The sequence below is a fragment of the Pelodiscus sinensis genome, chromosome 4, assembly GCF_049634645.1.
Source record: "Pelodiscus sinensis isolate JC-2024 chromosome 4, ASM4963464v1, whole genome shotgun sequence".
Classification (NCBI taxonomy): domain Eukaryota; kingdom Metazoa; phylum Chordata; order Testudines; family Trionychidae; genus Pelodiscus; species Pelodiscus sinensis.
In genome coordinates, this window is record NC_134714.1 from 132,307,322 (window position 1) to 132,334,244 (window position 26,923).

Below are 26,923 nucleotides of genomic sequence, written 5' to 3' on the forward strand. Positions count from 1 at the left end.
CTAGGCACAAGAGCACTCCCCAGCAGCGTGGGAGACCCACTTTCAAGTTGCTTCAGCGCATCAGAGAGAGGGAAATTGAACCGTGTCTCACATCCCACGATTGCGCTAGTCACTGGATAGAAGCCGGTAAGAATTCCTGCAGCATCACCCCACCTCTTTCACTTCTATCCAGTTTGACAAGCTAGCCCCTCCTTGTCTTTGCATTTACATTGAAGCAGAAGGAGGCAGGAAAAAGATTTGAATCAGGCTGAGATGTTATCTAAGCAGCTGCAAACTAAAAAAAATCAGTTATGGGCACAGCTTTATCTATTTGGCACACTCAGTTTCTGGAGTCAAACAATTCCCACACCTCTCCCCTTGCCAGTCTATGGTACATTCCAGCAGAGCTCAGAGTAAGAACGTAGAGCAAACCTGCCAAGTAGGTGTGAATGTTACTGTCTAGTTTTATCTCTGGGTGTAATTGACAGATGAAAAGTTCACCCTTTCAGAGCTATTTTGTGTTGTATTCAGTGCTGGCTGTCACAGAGGTGCGCACACACCGTGGTCCCTCCTCTTTCTTTGTAGTTCCCTTAAGAGGAAATGACAGATGTTGGGAGGGAAATCATGTTTTTCTTCATAGTGCATGGACACTAAGCAGGAGACAAAATCTGCAACAACTCCTTTTACTTCAGCCACAGAAATGACACACATCCTAAGAAATCACACCAAGAACAACAATATATTGAGATACTCTCCCATGTGAAACAGGTGCCTCATTTAGTTTTGCTGGAGTAACACTAAAGTCTGATCTCAGTTGCAGCCAGTAGGATTTCTTTGAATAATATTTTAATAAGAACAATATAACAATGAGCAATAATACTATGGGGGTTCTGTAAAAAGTCATTGCAATGGGATGGAAATTGAATTCTCCTCTTTCCATTGCCAGTCACCCAATCACCACTGAGATGGACAGATTCAGAAATTGGTTAGGAGTTTATTCATGGCTTTCCTCAGGATGACCTTTACCTCCCTGTTCCTCAGGCTGTAGATGAGGGGGTTCAACATGGGGATCATCAACGTGTAGAACACGGAGGTTATTTTTTCCATGTCCATAGAATAGGTGGACGCAAGTCTTAAATATATAAAAAGGCCTGTGCCATATAAAACTACCACTGCTATTAAGTGGCAAGCACAGGTGGAGAAGGTTTTGCGCCGGCCCTCGGCAGAGCCGATGTGCAGGATGGTGGAGAAGATATAGACATAGGAAAGGAGGATGATCATAAAGCTGTTCAGATTAATGAAGCATGCAAGAGCAAACAGCACAATATCAATGAGGCTGTAGTCAGAGCAGGAGAGCACCATCAGTTGGATAACATCACAGAAGTAATGGTTGATGACGTTGGAGTGGCAGAATGACAGCTGAAATGTCATACATGTCTGAATCATTGCATCCACCAATCCCACAATACATGCCCCAGCCACCAGCTGCCTGCAACGCTGCTTGGACATGATGACCATATAGAGCAGCGGATTACAGATGGCCACATAACGGTCATAGGCCATCACAGCAAGCAAGAGACACTCAATGTCTGATAGTAAGATAGAGAAATATGTTTGCACAGCACAGTCAGTGTAAGAAATAGTTTTCCTTTTGGCTAAGAAATCCAGGATCATTTTAGGGGCTATGGTTGAAGAACAGCAGAGATCACAGAAAGATAAAATCTTGAGGAAAAAGTACATGGGGGTGTGGAGTCTGGGGTCTGTCGTGATTAACCAGATCATCCCCCCATTTCCCACTAGGGTAGTAACATAAATGAGTAGGAACAACAGAAACAGAGGGACCTGCAGCTGCGGATGATCTGTCAGTCCTGAGAGGATGAATTCTGTCACCACCGAGTGATTTCCCTCTTCCATCTCTTCTGTGTAGACATCAGGCAGCAGACGGGCAGGTGGATGGCTCAGGGAAAGAGCCCTTCTCTGTAACTAATTAAGGGAAGAAAACTGGGGATCAGTTTCTTAACGGACACCAGTTCAAGATCAAGGAAGAGCTTAGTCCACAGAGCCAGATGTTCACAGCTGGTTGTGTCAGGTGTCTCCTGCATTGCACACACTGTGCACCTACATAGACATACAGTTAAATTGTGCCCCACAGACAAGCCCTCCTCTTCATTAATCTGAGCAGCAAACAGCGCCCCGTGACTTGGTTGTGAGAATATCAGGCAGAAAGTCATCTGAAACTGAAGAGACAATTGCTCAGCTCAGGACGGGGTGAGGGTAAATGAGTTTCACGCTTTCTCCCCTCTTTGGGCACGGGGAGCTGTGTAGCTCAGCATGTCAGCTTGGAGAAAGACGTGGTTGCTGTGCTCATGAAGCTTTTTGATTTTTCATCTGAAATGGCATTTCCATTGGTGTGTACGAAAATCTTGAGAGATACTGGAAACCACCCGCCTGAGTGACTATGTAACTGCCCAAGGTGTTATGTCTGTACCTCAGAGTGTAGGGTCTGGGTTGAAGCTTTTAGTGCTAGAGATCATGAAGGAGGAACCTTGTGGTCACCATGGGGACTGTGGGAGTGTGACGATGATGCAGGACAGCTGCACTTACCTGCTGAGAAGAGGGAGATGTGGTGGGGTTTCCCCATAGACAGAAAGTGCCTATTTTGAGGATTTGAGAAGTTTTATACTGAGATCTGATCCATGGGACATGCTCCCTGAAGTAAGTGGGAGTAATTGTGCTGAGAGAGGCACCGTAGCTAATTAATGATCTCAGTGAACAAGTCACTGTTGGTGCCACTCATTCCCTGGGGATTAATTTGCTGTGCTCTTGCCTTCTGTGCTATTAAATGAGGCAATTTCACAATTCTGTAGATTAATCACTAGGGGTACATCTACACTATGGCGCTAATTCGAACTAACGCGTCTAGAACTAAAAACTAGTTCGAATTAGCGTTTTGCTAATTCAAACTAGCATGTCCACATTAAGTGGACCCTGAACCAGGCTTAAGGATGGCCGGAAGCAGTGCCGGCAGGGCATCAGAGGAGGACTTAGAGCGTGGAGCTGCTGTCTCAGGCTAGCCGAGGGCTGTGCTTAAAGGGTCCTGACACCCACCCCTGACAGACAGTTCTCAGGGGTGCTTTCTTGCAAAGAAGTCCTGGCTTGGATTGCCCGGAGTACCCACACTGGGCACATCACACCACTCGGCCGTCAGCCCGGCTACACTTGCCACAGCCTGCCATCTAGGGAGAGGGGGCAATCGGGGGGCTGCTGGAGAGCTTCCACCCCCAGAAGCCCGCAGAGCCAGCCCAGTCCTCCCCATCGGGGGCTCGTACCCCATTCCTCCCTCACCTCCTTCCACTTACCCTTCCCTAGCCCCTTTTCTTGATGTACAAAATAAAGGACAATTATGTTCAAAAATGGAATCTGTCTTTATTGAACAAAACTGGGGGAGACTGGGAAAAGGAGGTGGGAGAGGGGAAGAGAGAGGGTGGGAGAGGGGAGGGCAACTACAATGATCAGGGGTTGGGAACAGGTCCCATATGAAGAGAGGCTAAAGAGACTGGGACTTTTCAGCTTAGAAAAGAGGAGACGGAGGGGGGACAGGATAGAGGTCTCTAAAAGCAGGAGTTGGGTGGAGAGGGTGCATACAGAAAAGTTCTTCATTAGTTCCCATAAAGAAGGACTAGAGGACACCAAAGGAAAGGAATGGGTAGCAGGCTTCAAACTAGTAACAGAAAGTTGTTCTTCACAAAGCAAAGAGTCAACCTGTGGAACTCCTTGCTGCAGGAGGCTGTGAAGGCTAGAACTAGAACAGAGTTTAAAGGGAAGTGAGATCAAGTCATGGAGGTTGGGTCCATGGAGTGCTATTAGCCAGGGGGTAGGAGTGGTGTCCCTGCTCAAGGTTTGTGGAAGGCTGGAGAGGGATGGCACGAGACAAATGGCTTGGTCACTGTCTTCGGTCCATCCCCTCCAGGGTCCCTAGGGTTGGCCGCTGTCGACAGACAGGCTACTGGGCTAGATGGACCTTTGGTCTGACCCAGTACGGCCATTGTAAGCTCAGGGCTCAGGATTGGGGGTCTCAGTGCACCCCCTTGATTTTCATGCACACCTGCTCCTGCGTGGCCAGGCTGGCAGCTCTCCTGCCCTAGACGGCCACTTTCCTGTGCCTAGTGCGGAGTTCGTGGACGAGGTCCACGATGTCTGCACTAGACCAGGCGGGTGCCCGACTCTTGCGGTCCTGGCCAGGCTCCCGAGAGCCGCCAGCCTGGTCCCGGGAAGAGGCGGAGGGCTGGGGGGCATCGGGTGGGTGGCTCGATCTGTGCCAGGTGCAGGGTCTGCTGGCTGGGTGCTGGCAGGCACCAAACGTGGTGAGTCAAGGTTGCACAAGAAGCCCATTGTTGAGCTAGGGATAAAGCCCTAAATTATAGAGCGCTAGATATGGCTCTAGCTCATAGGGCATTTTTCCTTTTTGTGGCAATTCAGGAACAGTCATTCACATCCTATGGGTGTAAGAGACTGGGAACACCCCCCTCATTCGATAGGAAAATGCAACCTTGTTCAGATTCCCCATTTGGCTTTCGTAGTTTCCAGGACTCATGTTTGAAAAATTCCAAGGAACTTGGTGGATTATATTATTGATCTCAACTTATTATCATATATGTTAATTTGTTTACGTGGCCTTTTGTGATTATAGATCATATTTGTTATTTCTGTCCCATCTGGTTATTTGGCCTGCTCTTCATTGGTTTTTTTGGGTTTTTCTAAGTAGCAACGGTTGTGCTAAGTGTACGGATATTCTTGGAAACTCCTTTTCATTGTAGGCTGCTTTCTCCAGGTGAAAGGGCCCAAATAGATGTTCATTGACTTTACTGTCTAGGTGAAAGGCCCCAGGCAGGTGCAGGCTAGTTTGGCTTTAGCTCAAAATACAAGATGTGGCGTGTAAGTCCCAAACTGCCAATATAAGCCTACTGAAACTTATAATGATATAGATAGAATCTAACCCATAAGGAAATAGTACATATGTGTATCTACAGCAAGCAAGCAGGCTAGCTGTATAGACAACACCACCCTCCTCCTTTGGTGGCGTGAACTGTAAAGTGAACCCCATACGGATGTACTTGCTGAGATGTTTGTAGAGATGGTTTCAGCGCCATTTTCCCCCACTTGGAGTGGAGGAGCATTATCAGACAGAAGATATTCTTGCTATATATTGCGGATGTTCCCCATATGCATATATATATATATTTACTGTCATCAGTGATTGGTACCTGTCTTTGTTGCATATACCTGTTAGATTTGTATTCTAGAATCATGAGAATAATCTCAGTAATCCATGAAGCGTACCTATCTTCATAAACTATCATCTACATCAGGGACTGTGAAAGACTCATGACCTTCCTTTGTTAATTGGGGAATAGCTTGTTTTGCTTTATCCATATGGTTAGCAATTTCTATGAAGTGGGTGTCTATATGAGTTAGCCATGACTTTAAGTGTAATCCTAGGGAAATACAGGAAATTATTTGGTTCCCTCTCAAAGTTTGTATACTTTGGAGACATACAGATACATACAGCCCAAACAGGGCTTTGAAATCAATGGCTCCTTAACTCAGTTTTCCCATGGTCAACATGCAGTGCAGCGAGCATTAAACAAATGCGTCTAAAAAGGGCTGAATTTCTCACAGACAAATGGTTTATTGTCCACTACAATGATGCTTTGGCTAACTTTAACCTGTTCACAAAAGTCTTAGAAATTCTCCTGACAGCGTTATCTGAAAAGTGTGTGTGTGTGTGTGTGTGTGTGTGTGTGTGTGTGTGTGTGTGTGTGTGTGTGTGTGTGTGTGTGTCGGGGAAACATTTTAGGTACCGGATACAAAGCAGCCAAACTAAGGAGGCAAAGGTTCACTCGTCCGTTCTAATTTATTTGTGTTCCTCTGTGAGGTGATACACCCAGGTTCAATCCCTGTGTCTGTCGAATGCTGGGCACAGATCTTCACTTGAGTTTCCTGCCTTTCCAGAAAGAATCCCAGCCACAGAGCAATGAACTGTTCCTGCCTGGGTCGCTTTCAATGTCTCCGTTCAAAATTGCTCTACTGTGTTACACAACTGACAGACCCATTGGGACAGGGACATGAAGTTCAGCAGCTCCCCCTCAATGTGGGTGTCCTTGGCAACCAGTCAAAAGAATCATTCTCTCTGCCTGGCCCTGTGATTCTGCCCGGGGCTCTCAGGAACGCCATAGCTCCAACAGGAGATACTGAGGCCAGAGCTGCACCACTGGCTTCATCGACACTGCTGCCAAAAATGAAGCCAGGTTTGTTTGGCACATCTGGTGGAGACACATCAGATCAATGGGTGTGCAATTGCCCATCAATGTCTTAATCCCAGTACCTGCAAAGGATCAGTCCCAAGGCTGGTGAACAGTGATAACAGTGATACTGGCAAATAATCTAAGTTACATTGCGTCAATTCTATAGCTCTCTTATTGACACAGCATGGTGAGCACAAGGTGCGGGCACTGCTGCACGTGAAACTAAGCTACATCAACTTGCGTTTCCATTACTTGAATCAACGTTCAGCGTGAGCATTGTCCGGCCCTAAGGAAGAGGCAGAACATACCATGGACATTCACCAGGGTGCTCCCTAGCAGTGTGGGAAAACAGCTTTCAAGTTGCTTCAGCACGCCAGAAGGAGAGGGATTGACCCGTGTCTCTCCCATGTGAGTGCTCTGATCACTGGATTGAAGTCAACTTGGGACATAGCAGCATCACTGCCTCTTCCACTCCCATCCATTTTGCCAGGCTAGCCCTTCACTGGCTTTGCATTTACATTGGAGCAGAAGGATGCAGGAAAAGGCATGTGCCACTTCTGTTTGTGCCAAACCCTTCCTTCCTCCCTCCCCAAAGAACACTTTGGTCAAAGTTTTCAGTTTGTTAAATGTTTAGGGCATTTTCACATTTGGATCAGGTTGAGATGTTTTCTAAGCAGCTGTGAAGTAAAAAAAATCAGTTACGGGCACAGCTTTATCAATTTGGCACACGCAGTCTCTGAAGGCAAAAAATTCCCACACCGCTACCCTTCACGGACTATAATACATTCCAACAGAGCTTGGTGTAAAAATACAGAACAAACCTACTAAGGAGGTGTGAATGTTTACTGTCCAATTTTATTTCTTGATTTAATTGACGTCTCAAAAGCTCACCCTTTCTGAGCTATTTTGTATTGTGTTCTGTGCTGACTGTCACAGAGGATGCACACACACCATTTTCTCTTACAAATCATGCTCCTCTTTGTTTGTAGTTGAACTTCCTTACGATGAGTGAAGGATGTTCTGCCTGAAATCATGTTTTCCTTCATAGTACATGGACACAAACCAGGGGACAAATTCTGCAACAATTCTCTTTGCTTCAGCCATAGAAATCACGCAGGTCATATTGAAACCATCCCAGAAGCCAAGATATATTTATAGACTCTCCCATGTGAAACAGGTGCCTCCTTCAATTTTTCTGAGTAATACTAAAGCCTGACCTCATTTGGAGCCTGTAGGACTTTGAATAATAATGTAATAAGAATAACATAAGAATGAGCAATAATACTATGTGGTTCGGAAAAATGTTATTGCTATTGGCTGGGAATTGAATTCACCTGTTTCCACTGCCCATCACTCAACCTGCAGTGGGATGAACGGATTCAGGAATTGGTTAGGAGTTTGTTCATGGCTTTCCTCAGGGCGTCCTTCACCTCCCTGTTCCTCAGGCTGTAGATGAGGGGGTTCAACATGGGGATCACCAGCGTGTAGAACACTGAGGCTATTTTGTCTGTGTTCATGGAATAGCTGGAATTAGGTTGGAAATATATAAAAAGGCCTGTGCCATATAATATGACCACTGCAGTCAAGTGGAAAGTGCACGTAGAGAAGGCTTTGTGCCGGCCCTCGGCAGAGCGGATCCGCAGGATGGCAGAGGAGATATAGACATAAGAGAGAAGAATTGTTGCAGCGGTAGTCAGATTAATGAAGCATGTAAGTGTAAACAGCATAATCTCATTGATGTGGGTGTCAGAGCAGGAGAGAGCCAACAGTGGAGGAATATCACAGAAGAAATGATTGATGATATTGGAGCTGCAGAAAGACAGCTGAAATGTCAGACATGTCTGAATCATTGCATCCACCAATCCCAGAACACACACCCCACCCAGCAGCTCGTTGCAGCGCTGCTTGGACATGGTGACTGTATAGAGTAGCGGGTTACAGATGGCTACATAACGGTCATAGGCCATCACAGCCAGCAAGAGACACTCAATATCTGCACAAAGAAGAAACAAATACATTTGCACAGCACAGGCACTGTGAGAAATACTTTTCCTCTTGGCTAAGAAATGCTGCAGCATTTTAGGGGCAATTGTCGAGGAAATGCAGAGATCACAGAAAGACAAATTGCGGAGGAAAAAGTACATGGGGGTGTAGAGTCCGGGGTCTGTTGTGATTAAATATATCATCCCCCCGTTCCACACCAGGGTGATAACATAAATCAGTAGGAACAACACAAACAGGGGAACCTGCAGCTCCGGACGATCTGTCAGTCCTGTGAGAATGAACTCAGTCACCACCGAGTGATTTCCCTCTGCCATCTCCTCTGAGCTGAGATCAGGCAGCTGCAATGTAGTGAAGAGGGTTGGGGATATTATCCCTTCTCTGTAACAAGTTAAGAGAAAAAAATGGAGATCAGTTTGTTAATGGACACCAGTTCAGTATCAAGGAAGAACTTGGTCCACAGAATGAGATGCTCACAGCTGTCTATGTTTGGTGTCCCATACAATACACACACTGTACACATAAAAGGACACGCAGGTTAATCGTGCCCCACAGACAAACACTCTTCACTAATCTGAGCAGCCAACAGCGATTTGTGACTTTGTGAGAGTTAGCCGGAAAACCATTTTGGACTGAAAAGAACAGCTCAGGAAGGGGTGAGAATAAAGGGGTTTCACTCTCTCTCACCTCCTTGGGCCAGGAGAGCTCTTTAGCTCGTTATGCCAGGTCGGGGTAAAGCTTGCTTGCTGAGTCTATGAAGCTTTCATTTTGCATCAGAAATGGCTTTTCCGTTGATGTATATGAAAACCCTGAGAGATACTGGAAACCACCCGCCTCATTGGCTACATTATTGCTTAACTTGTTGTTTCTTTAACTCAAAGGCTATGTCTACACTCTCATGATTTTCCGGAAATGCTTTTAACGGAAAAGCATTTTTGGAAAAGAGCGTTTAGATTGGCAGGAAGCACTTTCTGCGGAAAAGCGTCTGTGACCAATCAAGACGCGCTTTTCCGTGAAAAAGCCCCGATTGCCATTTATTGTGGAAAAGAAATCTCTGTTGCCTACACCGGCCCTTTTCCGCAAAAGTCTTTCGGAAAAAGACTTTTGCCCGAACGGGAGCCGCATAGTTTTTCCGCACAAGCACTCACAATCTTACATGAGATTGTCAGTGCTTTTGCGGAAATTCAAGCGGCTTGTGTAGACAGCTGGTGATTTTGCAGAAAAACTTGCCAGTCTGGACACAGCCAAAGGGTAGAATCAGGATTGACATGTTGAGGGTTAGAGATCATGAATGAAATCATGGGATTTGAGTGTGATGGTGAGACAGGACAGCAGCACCTACCTGCTGAGAAGAAGGAGATGTGGTGAGGTTTCCACGTCGACAGAAAGTGCCAATTTGGAGTGTTCCAGTTTTATACTGAGATCTGTGATCTCTGGGACATGATCTCTGAAGTAAATGGGAATAACTGTGCTCAGAGAGGCCCCACACCTAATTAATGAGTTCAGTGAACCAAAGTCACCCCTGATGTCATTCACACCCTGGGGATTAATTTGCTGCATTGTTTCCTCCTGTGCTATTAAATGGTGCAATTTCTCTCTATTGCAGACCAATCACTGTGATATTCCATGTCTTTCTCTGGCTAACACACTCCACGAAATAGGCCTGACTCGTTATCCTTGATGGAGACCACAGGATGTGACCAAAGACACTTGTTCTGTGTAGTTATCTGGGCATTTTTCTCTAAAGCTGGAAATGACCTTTCTGAAAGGGTCGGTAGTGGCCTCTTCCCATTCCATGTATCCGGAGGCAGCATTTTCCAAAGCATTCACTAATTCAGTAAACCTATAAGCTCATATGAAAATGTGGGTGTTAAATTCTTTCTGCCTCTGTTTGCCCATCTCTGAATGGGAGTAACACTACTCATGTGCCTTTCAGTCGGGTTTATACATGTTTGTAAATCTTGACATGGTAGAACACCTGAAGGGGATGATTGGCTAAGGCAGCCTTGGAGAGGAGCCAGCCAATCAGAAGAGGGCTTATTGGTCCAACCTGCAGGGAGAAGGCTTAGTAGAGCAGCCAATCAGGGCCAGGCTGGCCCATATAAGATGGGCTGCTGAGCAGAAGGCTCCCTGGAATGCTGCCTGGATTGGTTGACAGAAGAGAAACACCACAGCCAAAGCAGGGGTGGGTGGGATGAGGGGAGCAAGAACTTTTATTTGAGGTGTGGCAGGGGAAGACACTCATCCCCAAACCACTCCCCTACCTAGCTTAAACCCCACACTCAGAGGCTGGAGGAGTCACACTCAGAGGTTGGAGAGCCTGAGAGTCACACTCGGGGGCTGGAGGAGCTGGGAGTCTCACAGTCAGTGGTCGGATAGGGCAGAGTCCTGGCTGGCCAACACAACCCGCGGGAACCTCGGCGTTGGTGGCGGGTGACCCCAGCCCCCTGCGGCTGCAAGCTGGCCAGAGCGAAGTTCTGCCTGGCCAATGCCAGCCATAGGAACTCCTGCTAAGGCTGGAGCAATCCAGTTGCAAGCCAGCCAGTCATGGGATCCTTGACCAGGTCAGCAGGTGACAACCCCCCTCACACCTAGTGGCTGCAAGCCAGCCTGGACTCAGCCTGGGCCGGCCATCGCCAGCTGTGGGAACCCGGCCGGGGCAGCTGGAAACCTGTCAACTGAACACCTGGCTCCCCACCCCACCATTCTCTCTGCCTGGCTCTCTGATTCTGCCCAGGGCTCTCAGGAACACCACGGCTCCAGCAGCGGAGATTGAGGCCAGAGCTGCACCACTGGCTACATGGACACTGCTGCCAGAAATGAAGCTGAATTTGTTTGACACGTCTGGTGGAGACACATCAGATTAATGGGGCAGCAATTGCCCAGCAACGTCTGTACCCCATGCCCACAGAAGATCTGTCCCAAGGCTGGTGAACACTGATATTGGCAGGTGATCTCAGTGACATGGGTTCAGTTCCATAACTCTCCCATTGACACAGCACGGTGAGCACAAGGTGCACTCATTGACCACTGCACATCAGAGGAAGCTACATTAACTTGCAGTAGCATAACTAGAATCAATGTGCAACATGAGCCTTGCCTAGCCCTGAGGAAGACCAAGGACATGACACAGATAGTCAGCCGGCTGTTCCCCAGCAGTGTGAGGCCCATTTTCAAATTTATTCAACACACCAGACAGAACGGGATTGACCCGTGTCACTAAGGGTGTGTCTAGACTACATACCTCCGTCGACGGAGGCATGTAGATTAGACAGATCGGCAGAGGGAAATGAAGCCGCGATTAAAATAATCGCGGCTTCATTTAAATTTAAATGGCTGCCCCGCTCTGCCAATCAGCTGTTTGTCAGCAGATCGGGGCAGTCTGGACGCGCCGCGTCGACAAAGAAGCCTTTCTTGATCGGCACAGGTATGCCTCATGAAACCAGGTTTACCTGTGCCGATCAAGAAAGGCTTCTTTGTCGACGCGGCGCGTCCAGACTGCCCCGCTCTGCGAACAAACAGCTGATCGGCAGAGCGGGGCAGCCATTTAAATTTAAATGAAGCCACGATTATTTTAATTGCGGCTTCATTTCCCTCTGCCGATCTGTCTAATCTACATGCCTCCGTCAACGGAGGCATGTAGTTTAGACGTACCCTAATGGCCCATGTGAGCGTTCTGATTACTGGGTTAAAGTCTACAAGGCAAGCAGCAGCATCACTGCCTCTTCCACACCCATCCATTTTGTCAGTGTAACCCTTCACTGGCTTTGCATTTACATTGGAGCGGAAGGAGTCAAGCAAAGACGTGTAGCATTTCTGGTCATGCCAAACTCTTGTTTCCTCCCTGAAGGACAATTTGCTCAATCTTTCCAGTTTGTTACATGCTTAGGGAACTTTCAGACTTGGATCAGGTTGAGACGTGTTCTCAGCATCTGTGAACTAAAAAATAGTTACGGGCACAGCTGTACCTATTTGGCGCTTATAGTCCCTGGAGTAAAAAATGGCCATATCTATACCCTTGCAAGTCCACAGTACAGTCCAACAGATCTCAGAGCAAGGATATGGAGCTAACCTGTCAAGGAGGTGTAAATGTTTACTGTCCAATTTCTTCTCCCGGTTTAATTGATGTAGAAAAAGTTCACCTTTTTCTGTGCTATGTTGTATTATGTTCAGTTGAGACTGTCACGGAGGATGCACACACCCTGTGCTCTCTCTTAGTTTTGTTGTTCCCTTGCCAGTCTATGGTACATTCCAGCAGAGCTCAGAGTAAGAACGTAGAGCAAACCTGCCAAGGAGGTGTAAATATTACTGTCTTGTGTAATTGACAAATGAAAAGTTCACCCTTTCTGAGCTATATTGTGTCGTGTTCAGTGCAGACTGTCACAGATGTGCGCAAACACCGTGGTCCCCAAACACCGTGGTCCCTCTTACAAATTATGCTCCTCTGTCTTTGTAGTTCCCTTAAGAGGAAGTGACAGATGTAGGGAAATCATGTTTTTCTTCATAGTGCATGGACATGAAGCAGGGGACAATCTCTACAACAACTTCCTTTGCTTCAGCCACAGAAGGGGGACACATCCTAAGACAACCACCCCAGGAACAGAGATATATTGAGATACTCTCCCATGTGAAACAGGTGCCTCCTTTAGTTTTGCTGGAGTAACACTAAAGCCTGATCTCAGTTGGAGCCTGTAGGATTTCTTTGAATAATAATGTAATAAGAACAATATAATAATGAACAATAATACTATGGGGGAGGGGGGGGCTGGAAAATTTCATTGAAATGGGCTGGGAACTAAATTCTCCTCTTTCCAGCACTGAGATGAACATATTCAGAAATTGGTTAGCAGTTATTCATGATTTTCCTCAGGGCGACCTTCACCTCCCTGTTTCTCAGAATATAGATGAGGGGGTTCAACATGGGGATCACCAACATGTAGAACACGGAGGTTATTTTTTCCATGTCCGTGGAATAGGTGGACATAGGTTGTAAATATATAAAAAGGCCTGGGCCATATAACATGACCAATGCAGTTAAGTGGCAAGCGCAGGTGGAGAAGGCTTTGTGCCGGCCCTCGGCAGAGCGGATCTGTAGGACGGTGGAGATGATATAGTCATAGGAAGGGAGGATGGTCATAAAGCTGTTCAGATTAAGGAAGCATGCAACAGCAAACAGCACAATCTCAATGAGGCTGTAGTCAGAGCAGAAGAGCGCCAGCAGTGGGGCAGCATCACAGAAGTAATGATTGATGGAAGATGCCCAATAATGTCACTCATTGTGCTTGATGGAGACCACAGAATGTGACCCCAGACATCCGCTGTTAAAAGGGAATACAAGATAACCTGTAACTAATACCTAATTTAGGGAGCTAAAGGAATTAAAAGATTTCTCTCACCACCTACTGCTGCGGTGTTACTGGCTGGAAGTCTTTCAGCCAGAACCCCCCAGTCCAAGGCTCCTTTCATTTTACTACAGATAGTTTTTGATGTGAGACAAGAGAAAGGGAGGGATAGTAGCTTTCAGGTTTGTGTCTTTGCTTCTCATGGTTATTTCTTTTTTATAAGAATCATTTCCAGCTTTGGGGTTCTTGAGACAAATTCTGAGTGGAAGGAAACCCCAGAGGTTTGTCAACCCGTACATTTCTCGCTCACAACATTCTTTCTGCCCAAGAATGGTCTTTTCCCAAGGCAATGAAACTTGATTGTGTCATGGCTGAGGGCTCAATTTGCCTTTTGTTTCTAAGTAACTGCTTTGGCCCTGCTTTTGTGACCTCGGAACAACTCTGCACTTTACAGAGTACAATCTTTACAGGACTTTGCAGAGCAACAACTAATGTTGCTACCACAGACTTCTGCTCTCAATATTGAATTGAGCATTTATCTATAAAGCTGGAGATGACCCTTCAGAAAGGTTCTGTAGTGGCCTCTTCTCATGCCGTGTGCCTGCAGGCAACATTTGGTTCCCTCTCAAAGTTTGTTTACTTTGGAGACATACAGAAATTTGGATTTGTGAGAGGACACTCCAAGGTATACATTATTGGTATTGACTTTCATACCTCTTGAACGCCATGGCTCCAGCAGGAGATACTGAGGCCAGAGCTGCATCACTGGCTTCATCGACACTGCTGCCAAAAATGAAGCCAGGTTTGTTTGGCACATCTGGTGGAGACACATCAGATCAATGGGTGTGCAATTGCCCATCAATGTCTTAATCCCAGTACCTGCAAAGGATCAGTCCCAAGGCTGGTGAACAGTGATAACAGTGATACTGGCAAATAATCTAAGTTACATTGCGTCAATTCCAGAGCTCTCTCATTGACACAGCACAGTGAGCACAAGGTGCGGGCACTGCTGCACGTGAAATTAAGCTACATCAACTTGCGTTTCCATTACTTGAATCAACGTTCAGCGTGAGCATTGTCCGGCTCTAAGGAGGAGGCAGAACACACCATGGACATTCACCAGGGTGCTCCCTAGCAGTGTGGGAAAACAGCTTTCAAGTTGCTTCAGCATGCCAGACAGAGAGGGATTGACACGTGTCTCTCCCATGTGAGTGCTTTGATCACTGGATTGAAGTCAACTTGGGACATAGCAGCATCACTGCCTCTTCCACTCCCATCCATTTTGCCAGGCTAGCCCTTCACTGGCTTTGCATTTACATTGGAACAGAAGGATGCAGGAAAAGGCATGTGCCACTTCTGTTTGTGCCAAACCCTTCCTTCCTCCCTCCCCAAAGAACACTTTGGTCAAAGTTTTCAGTTTGTTAAATGTTTAGGGCATTTTCACATTTGGATCAGGTTGAGATGTTTTCTAAGCAGTTGTGAAGTAAAAAAAATCAGTTATGGGCACAGCTTTATCAATTTGGCACACGCAGTCTCTGGAGGCAAAAAATTCCCACACCTCTACCCTTGACAGTCTATCGTACATTCCAGCAGAGCTTGGTGCAAAAATGCAGAACAAACCTACTAAGGAGGTGTGAATGTTTACTGTCCAATTTTATTTCTCGGTTTAATTGACGTCTCAAAAGCTCACCCTTTCTGAGCTATTTTGTATTATGTTCTGTGCTGACTGTCACAGAGGATGCACACACACCATTTTCTCTTACAAATCATGCTCCTCTTTGTTTGTAGTTGAACTTCCTTACGATGAGTGAAGGATGTTCTGACTGAAATCATGTTTTTTTTTCATAGTACATGGACACAAACCAGAGGACAAATTCTGCAACAATTCTCTTTGCTTCAGCCATAGAAATCACACAGGTCATAATGAAACCACCCCAGAAACCAAGATATATTTATATACGCTCCCATGTGAAACAGGCGCCTCCTTCAATTTTTCTGCAGTAATACTAAAGCCTGACCTCATTTGGAGCCTGTAGGACTTTGAATAATAATGTAATAAGAATAACATAAGAATGAGCAATAATACTATGTGGTTCGGAAAAATGTTATTGCTATTGGCTGGGAATTGAATTCACCTGTTTCCACTGCCCATCACTCAACCTGCAGTGGGATGAACGGATTCAGGAATTGGTTAGGAGTTTGTTCATGGCTTTCCTCAGGGCGTCCTTCACCTCCCTGTTCCTCAGGCTGTAGATGAGGGGGTTTAATAGGGGGATCACCAGCGTGTAGAACACTGAGGCTATTTTGTCTGTGTTCATGGAATAGCTGGAATTAGGTTGGAAACATATAAAAAGGCCTGTGCCATATAATATGACCACTGCAGTCAAGTGGAAAGTGCACGTAGAGAAGGCTTTGTGCCGGCCCTCGGCAGAGCGGATCCGCAGGATGGCAGAGGAGATATAGGCATAAGAGAGAAGAATTGTTGCAGCGGTAGTCAGATTAATGAAGCATGTAAATGTAAACAGCATAATCTCATTGATGTGGGTGTCAGAGCAGGAGAGAGCCAACAGTGGAGGAATATCACAGAAGAAATGATTGATGATATTGGAGCTGCAGAAAGACAGCTGAAATGTCAGACACGTGTGTATCATTGCATCCACCAATCCCAGAACACACACCCCACCCAGCAGCTGGTTGCAGCACTGCTTGGACATGGTGACTGTATAGAGCAATGGGTTACAGATGGCCACATAACGGTCATAGGCCATCACAGCCAGCAAGAGACACTCAATATCGACACAAAGAAGAAACAAATACATTTGCACAGCACAGGCACTGTGAGAAATACTTTTCCTCTTGGCTAAGAAATGCTGCAGCATTTTAGGGGCAATTGTCGAGGAAATGCAGAGATCACAGAAAGACAAATTGCGGAGGAAAAAGTACATGGGGGTGTAGAGTCCGGGGTCTGTTGTGATTAAATATATCATCCCCCCGTTCCACACCAGGGTGATAACATAAATCAGTAGGAACAACACAAACAGGGGAACCTGCAGCTCCGGACGATCTGTCAGTCCTGTGAGAATGAACTCAGTCACCACCGAGTGATTTCCCTCTGCCATCTCCTCTGAGCTGAGATCAGGCAGCTGCAATGTAGTGAAGAGGGTTGGGGATATTATCCCTTCTCTGTAACAAGTTAAGAGAAAAAAATGGAGATCGGTTTGTTAATGGACACCAGTTCAGTATCAAGGAAGAGCTTGATCCACAGAATGAGATGCTCACAGCTGTCTATGTTTGGTGTCCCATACAATACACACACTGTACACATAAAAGGACACGCAGGTTAATCGTGCCCCACAGACAAACACTCTTTACTAATCTGAGCAGCCAACAGCGATTTGTGATTTTGTGAGAGTTAGCCGGAAAACCATTTTGGACTGAAAAGAACAGCTCAGGAAGGGGTGAGAATAAAGGGGTTTCACTCTCTCTCACCTCCTTGGGCCAGGAGAGCTCTTTAGCTCGTTATGCCAGGTCGGGGTAAAGCTTGCTTGCTGAGTCTATGAAGCTTTCATTTTGCATCAGAAATGGCTTTTCCGTTGATGTATATGAAAACCCTGAGAGATACTGGAAACCACCCGCCTCATTGGCTACATTATTGCTTAACTTGTTGTTTCTTTAACTCAAAGGCTATGTCTACACTCTCATGATTTTCCGGAAATGCTTTTAACGGAAAAGCATTTTTGGAAAAGAGCGTTTAGATTGGCAGGAAGCACTTTTTGCGGAAAAGCGTCTGTGACCAATCAAGACGCGCTTTCCGCGAAAAAGCCCCGATCGCCATTTATTGTGGAAAAGAAATCTCTGTTGCCTACACCGGCCCTTTTCCGCAAAAGTCTTTCGGAAAAAGACTTTTGCCCGAACGGGAGCCGCATAGTTTTTCCGGACAAGCACTCACAATCTTACATGAGATTGTCAGTGCTTTTGCGGAAATTCAAGCGGCTTGTGTAGACAGCTGGTGATTTTGCAGAAAAACTTGCCAGTCTGGACACAGCCAAAGGGTAGAATCAGGATTGACATGTTGAGGGTTAGAGATCATGAATGAAATCTTGGGATTTGAGTGTGATGGTGAGACAGGACAGCAGCACCTACCTGCTGAGAAGAAGGAAATGTGGTGAGGTTTCCACGTCGACAGAAAGTGCCAATTTGGAGCGTTCCAGTTTTATACTGAGATCCGTGATCTCGGGGACATGGTCTCTGAAGTAAGTGGGAATAACTGAGCTCAGACAGGCCCCGCACCTAATTAATGAGTTCAGTGAACCAAAGTCACCCTTGGTGTCATTCACACCCTGGGGATTAATTTGCTGCATTGTTTCCTCCTGTGCTATTAAATGGTGCAATTTCTCTCTATTGCAGACTAATCGCTGTGATATTCTGTACTTTTCTGGCTAAGACACTCCATGAAATAGGCCTGACTCGTTATGCTTGATGGAGACCACAGGATGTGACCATAGACACTTGTTCTGTATAGTTATCTGGGCATTTTTCTCTAAAGCTGGAAATGACCCTTCTGAAAGGGCCTCTTCCCATTCCATGTATCCGGAGGCAGCATTTTCCAAAGCATTCACTAATTCAGTAAACCTATAAGCTCATATGAAAATGTGGGTGTTAAATTCTTTCTGCCTCTGTTTGCCTGTCTCTGAATGGGAGTAACACTACTCATGTGCCTTTCAGTCGGGTTTATACATGTTTGTAAATCTTGACATGGTAGAACACCTGAAGGGGAAGATTGGCTACGGCAGCCTTGGAGAGGAGCCAGCCAATCAGAAGAGGGCTTATTGATCCAACCTGCAGGGAGAAGGCTTAGTGGAGCAGCCAATCAGGGCCAGGCTGGCCCATATAAGAGGGGCTGCTGAGCAGGAGGCTCCCTGGAATGCTGCCTGGATTGGTTGACAGGAGAGAAACACCACAGCCAAAGCAGGGGTCGGTGGGGTGAGGAGAGCGAAAAGGAGCTACAACCTGACTGACTGACAGACTGACACCCTGATACAGGGAGAAAGAAGGAGCTGAGTCTATGGGGAAGTGGCTGAAGGAATCAGGGACATGTTGGAACAGGGGCAATAGGCAGCTGCCCATTATAGGGTCCTTCAGTTCCAACCCATAGAAGGCAGGTTCAGATCTTTCCACCTTTACACCCCACTTGCAAATGTGGAGGGAGGCTGGTATCCAGACTGCGTTTTGCTCCTGAGGTCAGGGACAGGACCTTGGGCTGCAGTTGTGCACTGAGGTAAGTGGGAGAACTAAGATAGGTCAGTTCCCCAGTAGGGGGAGCTAACAGAGTGAGGCGCTCTGTCCAAAAGAGTAAGTAGCCCCTAGTTTGAACTTGGGAGGCTAATGTAGGCATTTGAAGTTGCACATGAAGTCTGGGATTTAAGTATCCCGAGCTTCATTTGCATCTTCCCAGGCGCCACCATTTTTAAATCCCCCTTAGTGCGAACTCCGTGCCCGCGGCTACACGCGGCACAGAGTAGGTAGTTCAAATTAGGATCTCTCATTCGAACTACCGGTACTCCTCGTTCTGTGAGGAACAGTGGCGGAAAAACTACGCTGGAAAGAAAGTGGCAACCAGTCCCTCATTCTGTACTGTAATGAAACCTTTTTGGAGATTTACTGTGTATGTCTCATAAATGAGCTGAGGATGTAGTAGTTTCTACTGCAGACATTTGAAGAATGCAAGGGAACTTGTTGGTATCCCTCTTTCAAGATACACTGCTGATTACATGCACAGTCATCAGATCATCCTACGTTTTTGTTACACATAGAAAGGCCTGACTTGCTGAGACAAGCTCACATATCAGACTTTTTCAAAAGACTCCTTCACTTTCAGTCCATTAGCTGCTTCATAAATTAACAACAGCAGCCACAAGCAAATAAGATGGAAAAGAAATTTTTCCCCCATTTTGATAGTCTGTACCCTAGTTTTCAACCCTTTTGCGAGACCAGGATAAATTTTGTATAAAGCACACCTTGTGTGACGTGATATTTGATAGCCTATAATCCACTGAACATCATTGTCTTGACACAATGTGTGTAGCAGCACTGTGTGTACAGTTACAATAGTCTACTCTGTAACATTAGTGAGCTGTTGGGAGTGTAGAGAAGCAGGGCCAAGCATTTCCTAAGAGAAAAAAAGCAAATTGATACCTCCGCCAGGTGTCAAAAAAATCCATTGAGTGCCAGGGATGGGAGGGAGGGAAAGAATTATAATTCAAAAAGATCTGGGGAACCTGGAGAAATGGTCTGAGGTAATTTGAATGAAATTCAAGAAGAACAAGATCATACTACTCCACTTAGGAAGGAGTACAGCTCCACAAAGCGAAGGCATGTCTACGCTAACAAAAAGATGGACCCTCCAGAATTTGATCTTCTAGCCCTGGATTTTGCAGGTGTAGATTAAACCCCCCAAACTGAATGGTGATGGCAGCCCATGCCAGTGTCCTGTACTCCTCAGTCTATGAGGAGTAAGGGAAGCCACTGGGTGTGTGTGTGGTCTCCTAAGGTGTGTCTAGACCACACGGCTAGACACGAGGCATACCAGAGCGGTCGACAAAAGCTTCCTTTGTCGACAGCTCCACGTCTAGACTGCCCCGTTGTGCCAGATCAGCTGATCGTCAGCACAGCGCAGCGGCTATGTTTATTTTAATGAAGCAGGGATTATTTAAATCCACGCTTCTTAGACTCTGTCGAATAAACTAATTTACATGGCTCTGTGGATGGAGCCATGTATTCTAGACACACCCCTACAGTGTAGATACTCTTGCAGCTTGGTCTGAGGAAAGCTGAATCCATCTGGGCATTGTGCATACCTGGATGGTGTACCTTAAGTCGACCTTCCTGGTCTAGTGTAGACCAGGCCAGAAAATGGGAAATGCCTACATAGGAAGCAGTCCTGCAGAAAGGGATCTATACGTTATAAGGAACCAAGTTAAATATGAGTCAACAGTGTGACTGAGTTCTAAAAAAGGAAACCTCATTCTGAGATGCATTTACTTCAGAGTCCTAAGCGAGAGATGAGAAGTAATTCTTCTGCTCTTCTCTGTGCTGTTTAGGCCTCATTTGCAGTATTGCGTCTAGTTCTGAGCACCACATTTCAATAAAAATGTGGAGAAATTGCAGATGGTCCAGGGAAGAGCAACAAAAATGATTAAAGGTCTAGAAAACATGACCTATGTGGGAAGTTTGAAAGAATTGGGTTTGTTTAGTCTGCAAACAAGGAGATTGGGAGGGGACATGATAAAAGCTGTTAAATACCTGTAAGTTTTTACAAGGAGGAAGAAAAATGATTTTCCTTAAGCTTGGATGATATTGCAAGATGCAATTGTCTTACATTGTAATACCGGAGGCTTAAGTTGACTATTTAAAAAAAACTGTCCTGGTGGTGAACCAGTGGAATAAACTGCCTAGAGAGGTTGTAGAATCTCCATCACTGGAGATATTTAAGAGCAGTTTAGACAGACACCTGTCAGGGATGGTCTAGATCAGAGGGTCCCAACCTTCTCCAGATGGGGACCCATTTTGACAATTCAGGAAGACTTGGTGACCCAAGGCAATTCAAGAACGGGGGAGGGAGGTCTGTGGAGGGGAGGAGAAGGGGTAGCTAGTTTTGTGCCTGAGGAAAGAAAAAACATTGTGCCTCGTGAAACCAGGCTTACCTGTGCCGATCAAGAAAGGCTTCTTTGTCGACGCGGCGCGTCCAAACTGCCCTGATCTGCCGACAAACAGCTGATCGGCAGAGCGGGGCAGCCATTTAAATTTAAATGAAGCCGCGATTATTTTAATCGCGGCTTCATTTCCCTCTGCCGATCTGTCTAATCTACATGCCTCCGTCGACGGAGGCATGTAGTTTAGACGTACCCTAATAGCCCATGTGAGTGTTCTGATTACTGGGTTAAAGTCTACAAGGCAAGCAGCAGCATCACTGCCTCTTCCACACCCATCCATTTTGTCAGTGTAACCCTTCACTGGCTTTACATTTACATTGAAGCGGAAGGAGTCAAGCAAAGACGTAGCATTTCTGGTCATGCCAAACTCTTGTTTCCTCCCTGAAGGACAATTTGCTCAATCTTTCCAGTTTGTTACATGCTTAGGGAACTTTCAGACTTGGATCAGATTGAGACGTGTTCTCAGCACCTGTGAACTAAAAAATAGTTACGGGCACAGCTGTATCTATTTGGCACTTATAGTCCCTGGAGTCAAAAAATTGCCACATCTATACCCTTGCTAGTCCACAGTACATTCCAACAGATCTCAGAGCAAGGATACGGAGCTAACCTGTCAAGGAGGTGTAAATGTTTACTGTCCGATTTCTTCTCCCGGTTTAATTGATGTAGGAAAAGTTCACCCTTTTCTGTGCTATGTTGTATTGTGTTCAGTGGAGACTGTCACAGAGGATGCACACACCCTGTTCTCTCTCTTAGTTTTGTTGTTCCCTTGCCAGTCTATGGTACATTCCAGCAGAGCTCAGAGTAAGAACGTAGAGCAAATCTGCCAGGAAGGTGTAAATATTACTGTCTGGTGTAATTGACAAATGAAAAGTTCACCCTTTCTGAGCTATATTGTGTCGTGTTCAGTGCAGACTGTCACAGATGTGTGCAAACACCGTGGTCCCTCACAAATTATGCTCCTCTGTCTTTGTAGTTCCCTTAAGAGGAAGTGACAGATGTTGGGAGGGAAATCATGTTTTTATTCATAGTGCATTGACATGAAGCAGGGGACAATCTCTACAACAACTCCCTTTGCTTCAGCCACAGAAGGGACACACATCCTAAGACAACCACCCCAGGAACAGAGATATATTGAGATACTCTCCCATGTGAAACAGGTGCCTCCTTTAGTTTTGCTGGAGTAACACTAAAGCCTGATCTCAGTTGGAGCCTGTAGGATTTCTTTGAATAATAATGTAATAAGAACAATATAATAATGAACAATAATACTATGGGGGGGGGGGGCTGGAAAATTTCATTGAAATCGGCTGGGAACTAAATTCTCCTCTTTCCAGCACTGAGATGAACATATTCAGAAATTGGTTAGCAGTTTATTCATGATTTTCCTCAGGGCGACCTTCACCTCCCTGTTTCTCAGAATATAGATGAGGGGGTTCAACATGGGGATCACCAACATATAGAACACGGAGGTTATTTTTTCCATGTCCGTGGAATAGGTGGACATAGGTTGGAAATATATAAAAAGGCCTGGGCCATATAACATGACCAATGCGGTTAAGTGGCAAGCACAGGTGGAGAAGGCTTTATGCCGGGCCTCGCAGAGCGGATCTGTAGGACGGTGGAGATGATATAGTCATAGGAAGGGAGGATGGTCATAAAGCTGTTCAGATTAAGGAAGCATGCAAGAGCAAACAGCACAATCTCAATGAGGCTGTAGTCAGAGCAGAAGAGCGCCAGCAGTGGGTCAGCATCACAGAAGTAATGATTGATGGAAGATGCCCAATAATGTCACTCATTGTGCTTGATGGAGACCACAGAATGTGACCCCAGACATCCGCTGTTAAAAGGGAATACAAGATAACCTGTAACTAATACCTAATTTAGGGAGCTAAAGGAATTAAAAGATTTCTCTCACCACCTACTGCAGCGGTGTTACTGGCTGGAAGTCTTTCAGCCAGAACCCCCCAGTCCAAGGCTCCTTTCATTTTACTACAGATAGTTTTTGATGTGAGACAAGAGAAAGGGAGGGATAGTAGCTTTCAGGTTTGTGTCTTTGCTTCTCATGGTTATTTCTTTTTTATAAGAATCATTTCCAGCTTTGGGGTTCTTGAGACAAATTCTGAGTGGAAGGAAACCCCAGAGGTTTGTCAACCCGTACATTTCTCGCTCACAACATTCTTCCTGCCCAAGAATGGTCTTTTCCCAAGGCAATGAAACTTGATTGTGTCATGGCTGAGGGCTCAATTTGCCTTTTGTTTCTAAGTAACTGCTTTGGCCCTGCTTTTGTGACCTCGGAACAACTCTGCACTTTACAGAGTACAATCTTTACAGGACTTTGCAGAGCAACAACTAATGTTGCTACCACAGACTTCTGCTCTCAATATTGAATTGAGCATTTATCTATAAAGCTGGAGATGACCCTTCAGAAAGGTTCTGTAGTGGCCTCTTCTCATGCCGTGTGCCTGCAGGCAACATTTTCCAAAGCATTCACTAGTTCAGTGAGCCTATGGACTCGTATGAAAATGTGGTTCTTACATGCTCTTTGCCTCTGTTTGCCCATCTCGGAATGGGAGTAACCCTACTCCCGTGTCTTTCAGTAGGGTTCATAAATGGTTGTAAGTCCTGCCATGGTCTTGTGGTGGGGCGCTGGAGCCACGAAGGGGAAGATTGGTTAAGTCAGCCTTGGAGAAATCCCAAGCAAATAGAAGAGGTTCCATATAAGAAGCGCTGCTCAGTCCATTCCAGCCCACTCCCTGGAATGATACCTGGATTTAGAAGCACAACATCGAAAGCGGGGTGGGTGGGATGAGGGGAGGGAAAGGGAGCTACCGACAGATTGACTGACAGACTGTAGCCCTGGCACAGGGTTAAAGAAGGGTCTGTGACTATGTGCAAGTAGCTGAGGGAAACAGGCAGATGGTGGAAAGCAGGCAATATGTAGTGGAATTTGATAGCGTCCCTTAATCTCAAAGTAGGGTTTCAGGCAGGTCAGTGTCCCCCTCCTTTGCACCCCATTTGCAAATGAGGAGAGTGGCCGGTATCCAGACTGCATCACCTCCCTTAGATCAGGGAATGAACCTTCGGCTGCAGTTGGCCACTGAGGCAAGTCACAGAACTAATACCTGTCGGTCTGTCAGTGAAGCAGAGATCTCACAGGAGGGATATGGTGCCCAGAAGAGGTTGCTGCGGTGTGGGGCATAATGTGGGTTATGGTGCGATGGGTCCGGGGCAGAGGTGACAGTTACGAGGCATGGTCTGAGGAGGTGGAGAGTGAAATCCCAGAATGGTGCCAGGGAGCTCAGCCTCAGGTCGATTACAGGCCACCCTCAATGGAGCATCTCTGAACACCTACCGTGCAAGCTTTGTTCTAATTGTTTTCCCAACTTCCATCACACAGAGACCAAACTGCCAATATAAGCCTGCTGAAACTTATAATGACATAGATAGAATCTAACCCATAAAGAAATAATACATTTGTGTATCTACAGCTAGCAAGCAGATTAGCTGTATAGACAACACCACGCTCCTCCTTTGGTGGCATGAACTGTAAAGTGAACCCCTTATGGATGTACTTGCTGAGATGTTTGTAGAGATGGTTTCAGCGCTATTTTCCCCCACTTGGAGTGGAGGAGGATTATCAGACAGAAGATATTCTTGCTATATATTGCGGATGTTCCCCTTATGCATAAGTATATATATATATATATATATATATATATATATATATATATATATATATATACTGTCATGAGTGATTGGTACCTGTCTTTGTTGCATATACCTGTTAGATTTGTATTCTAGAATCATGAGAATAATTTCACTAATCCCTGAAGCGTACCTATCTTCATAAACTATCATCTACATGAGGGACTGTGAAAGACTCATGACCTTCCTTTGTTAATTGGGGAATAGCTTGTTTTGCTTTATCCATATGGTTAGCAATTTCTATGAAGTGGGTCTCTTTATGAGTTAACCATGACTTTAACTGTAATCCTAGAGAAATACAGGAAATTATTTGGTTCCCTCTCAAAGTTTGTATACTTTGGAGACATACAGAAATTTGGATTTGTGAGAGGACACTCCAAGGTATACATTATTGGTATTGACTTTCATACCTCTTGAACGCCATGGCTCCAGCAGGAGATACTGAGGCCAGAGCTGCATCACTGGCTTCATCGACACTGCTGCCAAAAATGAAGCCAGGTTTGTTTGGCACATCTGGTGGAGACACATCAGATCAATGGGTGTGCAATTGCCCATCAATGTCTTAATCCCAGTACCTGCAAAGGATCAGTCCCAAGGCTGGTGAACAGTGATAACAGTGATACTGGCAAATAATCTAAGTTACATTGCGTCAATTCCAGAGCTCTCTCATTGACACAGCACAGTGAGCACAAGGTGCGGGCACTGCTGCACGTGAAACTAAGCTACATCAACTTGCGTTTCCATTACTTGAATCAATGTTCAGCGTGAGCATTGTCCGGCCCGAAGGGAGAGGCAGAACATACCATGGCCATTCACCAGGGTGCTCCCTAGCAGTGTGGGAAAACCTCTTTCAAGTTGCTTCAGCACACCAGACAGAGAGTGATTGACCCGTGTCTCTCCCATGTGAGTGCTCTGATCACTGGATTGAAGTCAACTTGGGACATAGCAGCATCACTGCCTCTTCCACTCCCATCCATTTTGCCAGGCTAGCCCTTCACTGGCTTTGCATTTACATTGGAGCAGAAGGATGCAGGAAAAGGCATGTGCCACTTCTGTTTGTGCCAAACCCTTCCTTCCTCCCTCCCCAAAGAACACTTTGGTCAAAGTTTTCAGTTTGTTAAATGTTTAGGGCATTTTCACATTTGGATCAGGTTGAGATGTTTTCTAAGCAGCTGTGAAGTAAAAAAAATCAGTTATGGGCACAGCTTTACCAATTTGGCACACGCAGTCTCTGGAGGCAAAAAATTGCCACACCTCTACCCTTGACAGTCTATCGTACATTCCAGCAGAGCTTGGTGCAAAAATGCAGAACAAACCTACTAAGGAGGTGTGAATGTTTACTGTCCAATTTTATTTCTCGGTTTAATTGACGTCTCAAAAGCTCACCCTTTCTGAGCTATTTTGTATTATGTTCTGTGCTGACTGTCACAGAGGATGCACACACACCATTTTCTCTTACAAATCATGCTCCTCTTTGTTTGTAGTTGAACTTCCTTACGATGAGTGAAGGATGTTCTGACTGAAATCATGTTTTTTTTTCATAGTACATGGACACAAACCAGAGGACAAATTCTGCAACAATTCTCTTTGCTTCAGCCATAGAAATCACACAGGTCATAATGAAACCACCCCAGAAACCAAGATATATTTATATACGCTCCCATGTGAAACAGGCGCCTCCTTCAATTTTTCTACAGTAATACTAAAGCCTGACCTCATTTGGAGCCTGTAGGACTTTGAATAATAATGTAATAAGAATAACATAAGAATGAGCAATAATATTATGTGGTCCAGAAAAATGTCATTGCCATTGGCTGGGAATTAAATTCACCTGTTTCCACTGTCCATCACTCAACTTGCACCGGGATGAACAGAT

At 45.7% G+C, this 26,923-nt stretch overlaps 2 protein-coding genes across 2 annotated transcripts; both read right to left on the reverse strand.

Annotated features, from left to right (window-relative positions):
• Positions 1-7,663: 7,663 nt before the first annotated feature.
• On the reverse strand, positions 7,664-11,584 carry LOC142829023 (olfactory receptor 5AR1-like). Its single transcript, XM_075926082.1, has 3 exons — positions 11,567-11,584; positions 8,716-8,768; positions 7,664-8,612 (listed from the first exon to the last, which is right to left on the reverse strand). Exon 3 carries the CDS (start codon positions 8,600-8,602, stop codon positions 7,664-7,666), a length of 939 nt encoding a protein of 312 aa, XP_075782197.1. The 5' UTR covers positions 8,603-8,612; positions 8,716-8,768; positions 11,567-11,584.
• Positions 11,585-15,807: 4,223 nt separating this feature from the next.
• On the reverse strand, positions 15,808-16,746 carry LOC142829022 (olfactory receptor 5AR1-like). Its single transcript, XM_075926080.1, has one exon. The coding sequence runs from the start codon at positions 16,744-16,746 to the stop codon at positions 15,808-15,810; it is 939 nt and encodes a 312-aa protein (XP_075782195.1).
• Between the last annotated feature and the right edge of the window lie 10,177 nt (positions 16,747-26,923).

What these genes read in the sequence shown, in the direction of transcription:
- LOC142829023 (XM_075926082.1), bottom strand. Translation starts at nt 8,602, where the DNA reads ATGGCAGAGGGAAATCACTCGGTGGTGACTGAGTTCATTCTCACAGGA.
- LOC142829022 (XM_075926080.1), bottom strand. Translation starts at nt 16,746, where the DNA reads ATGGCAGAGGGAAATCACTCGGTGGTGACTGAGTTCATTCTCACAGGA.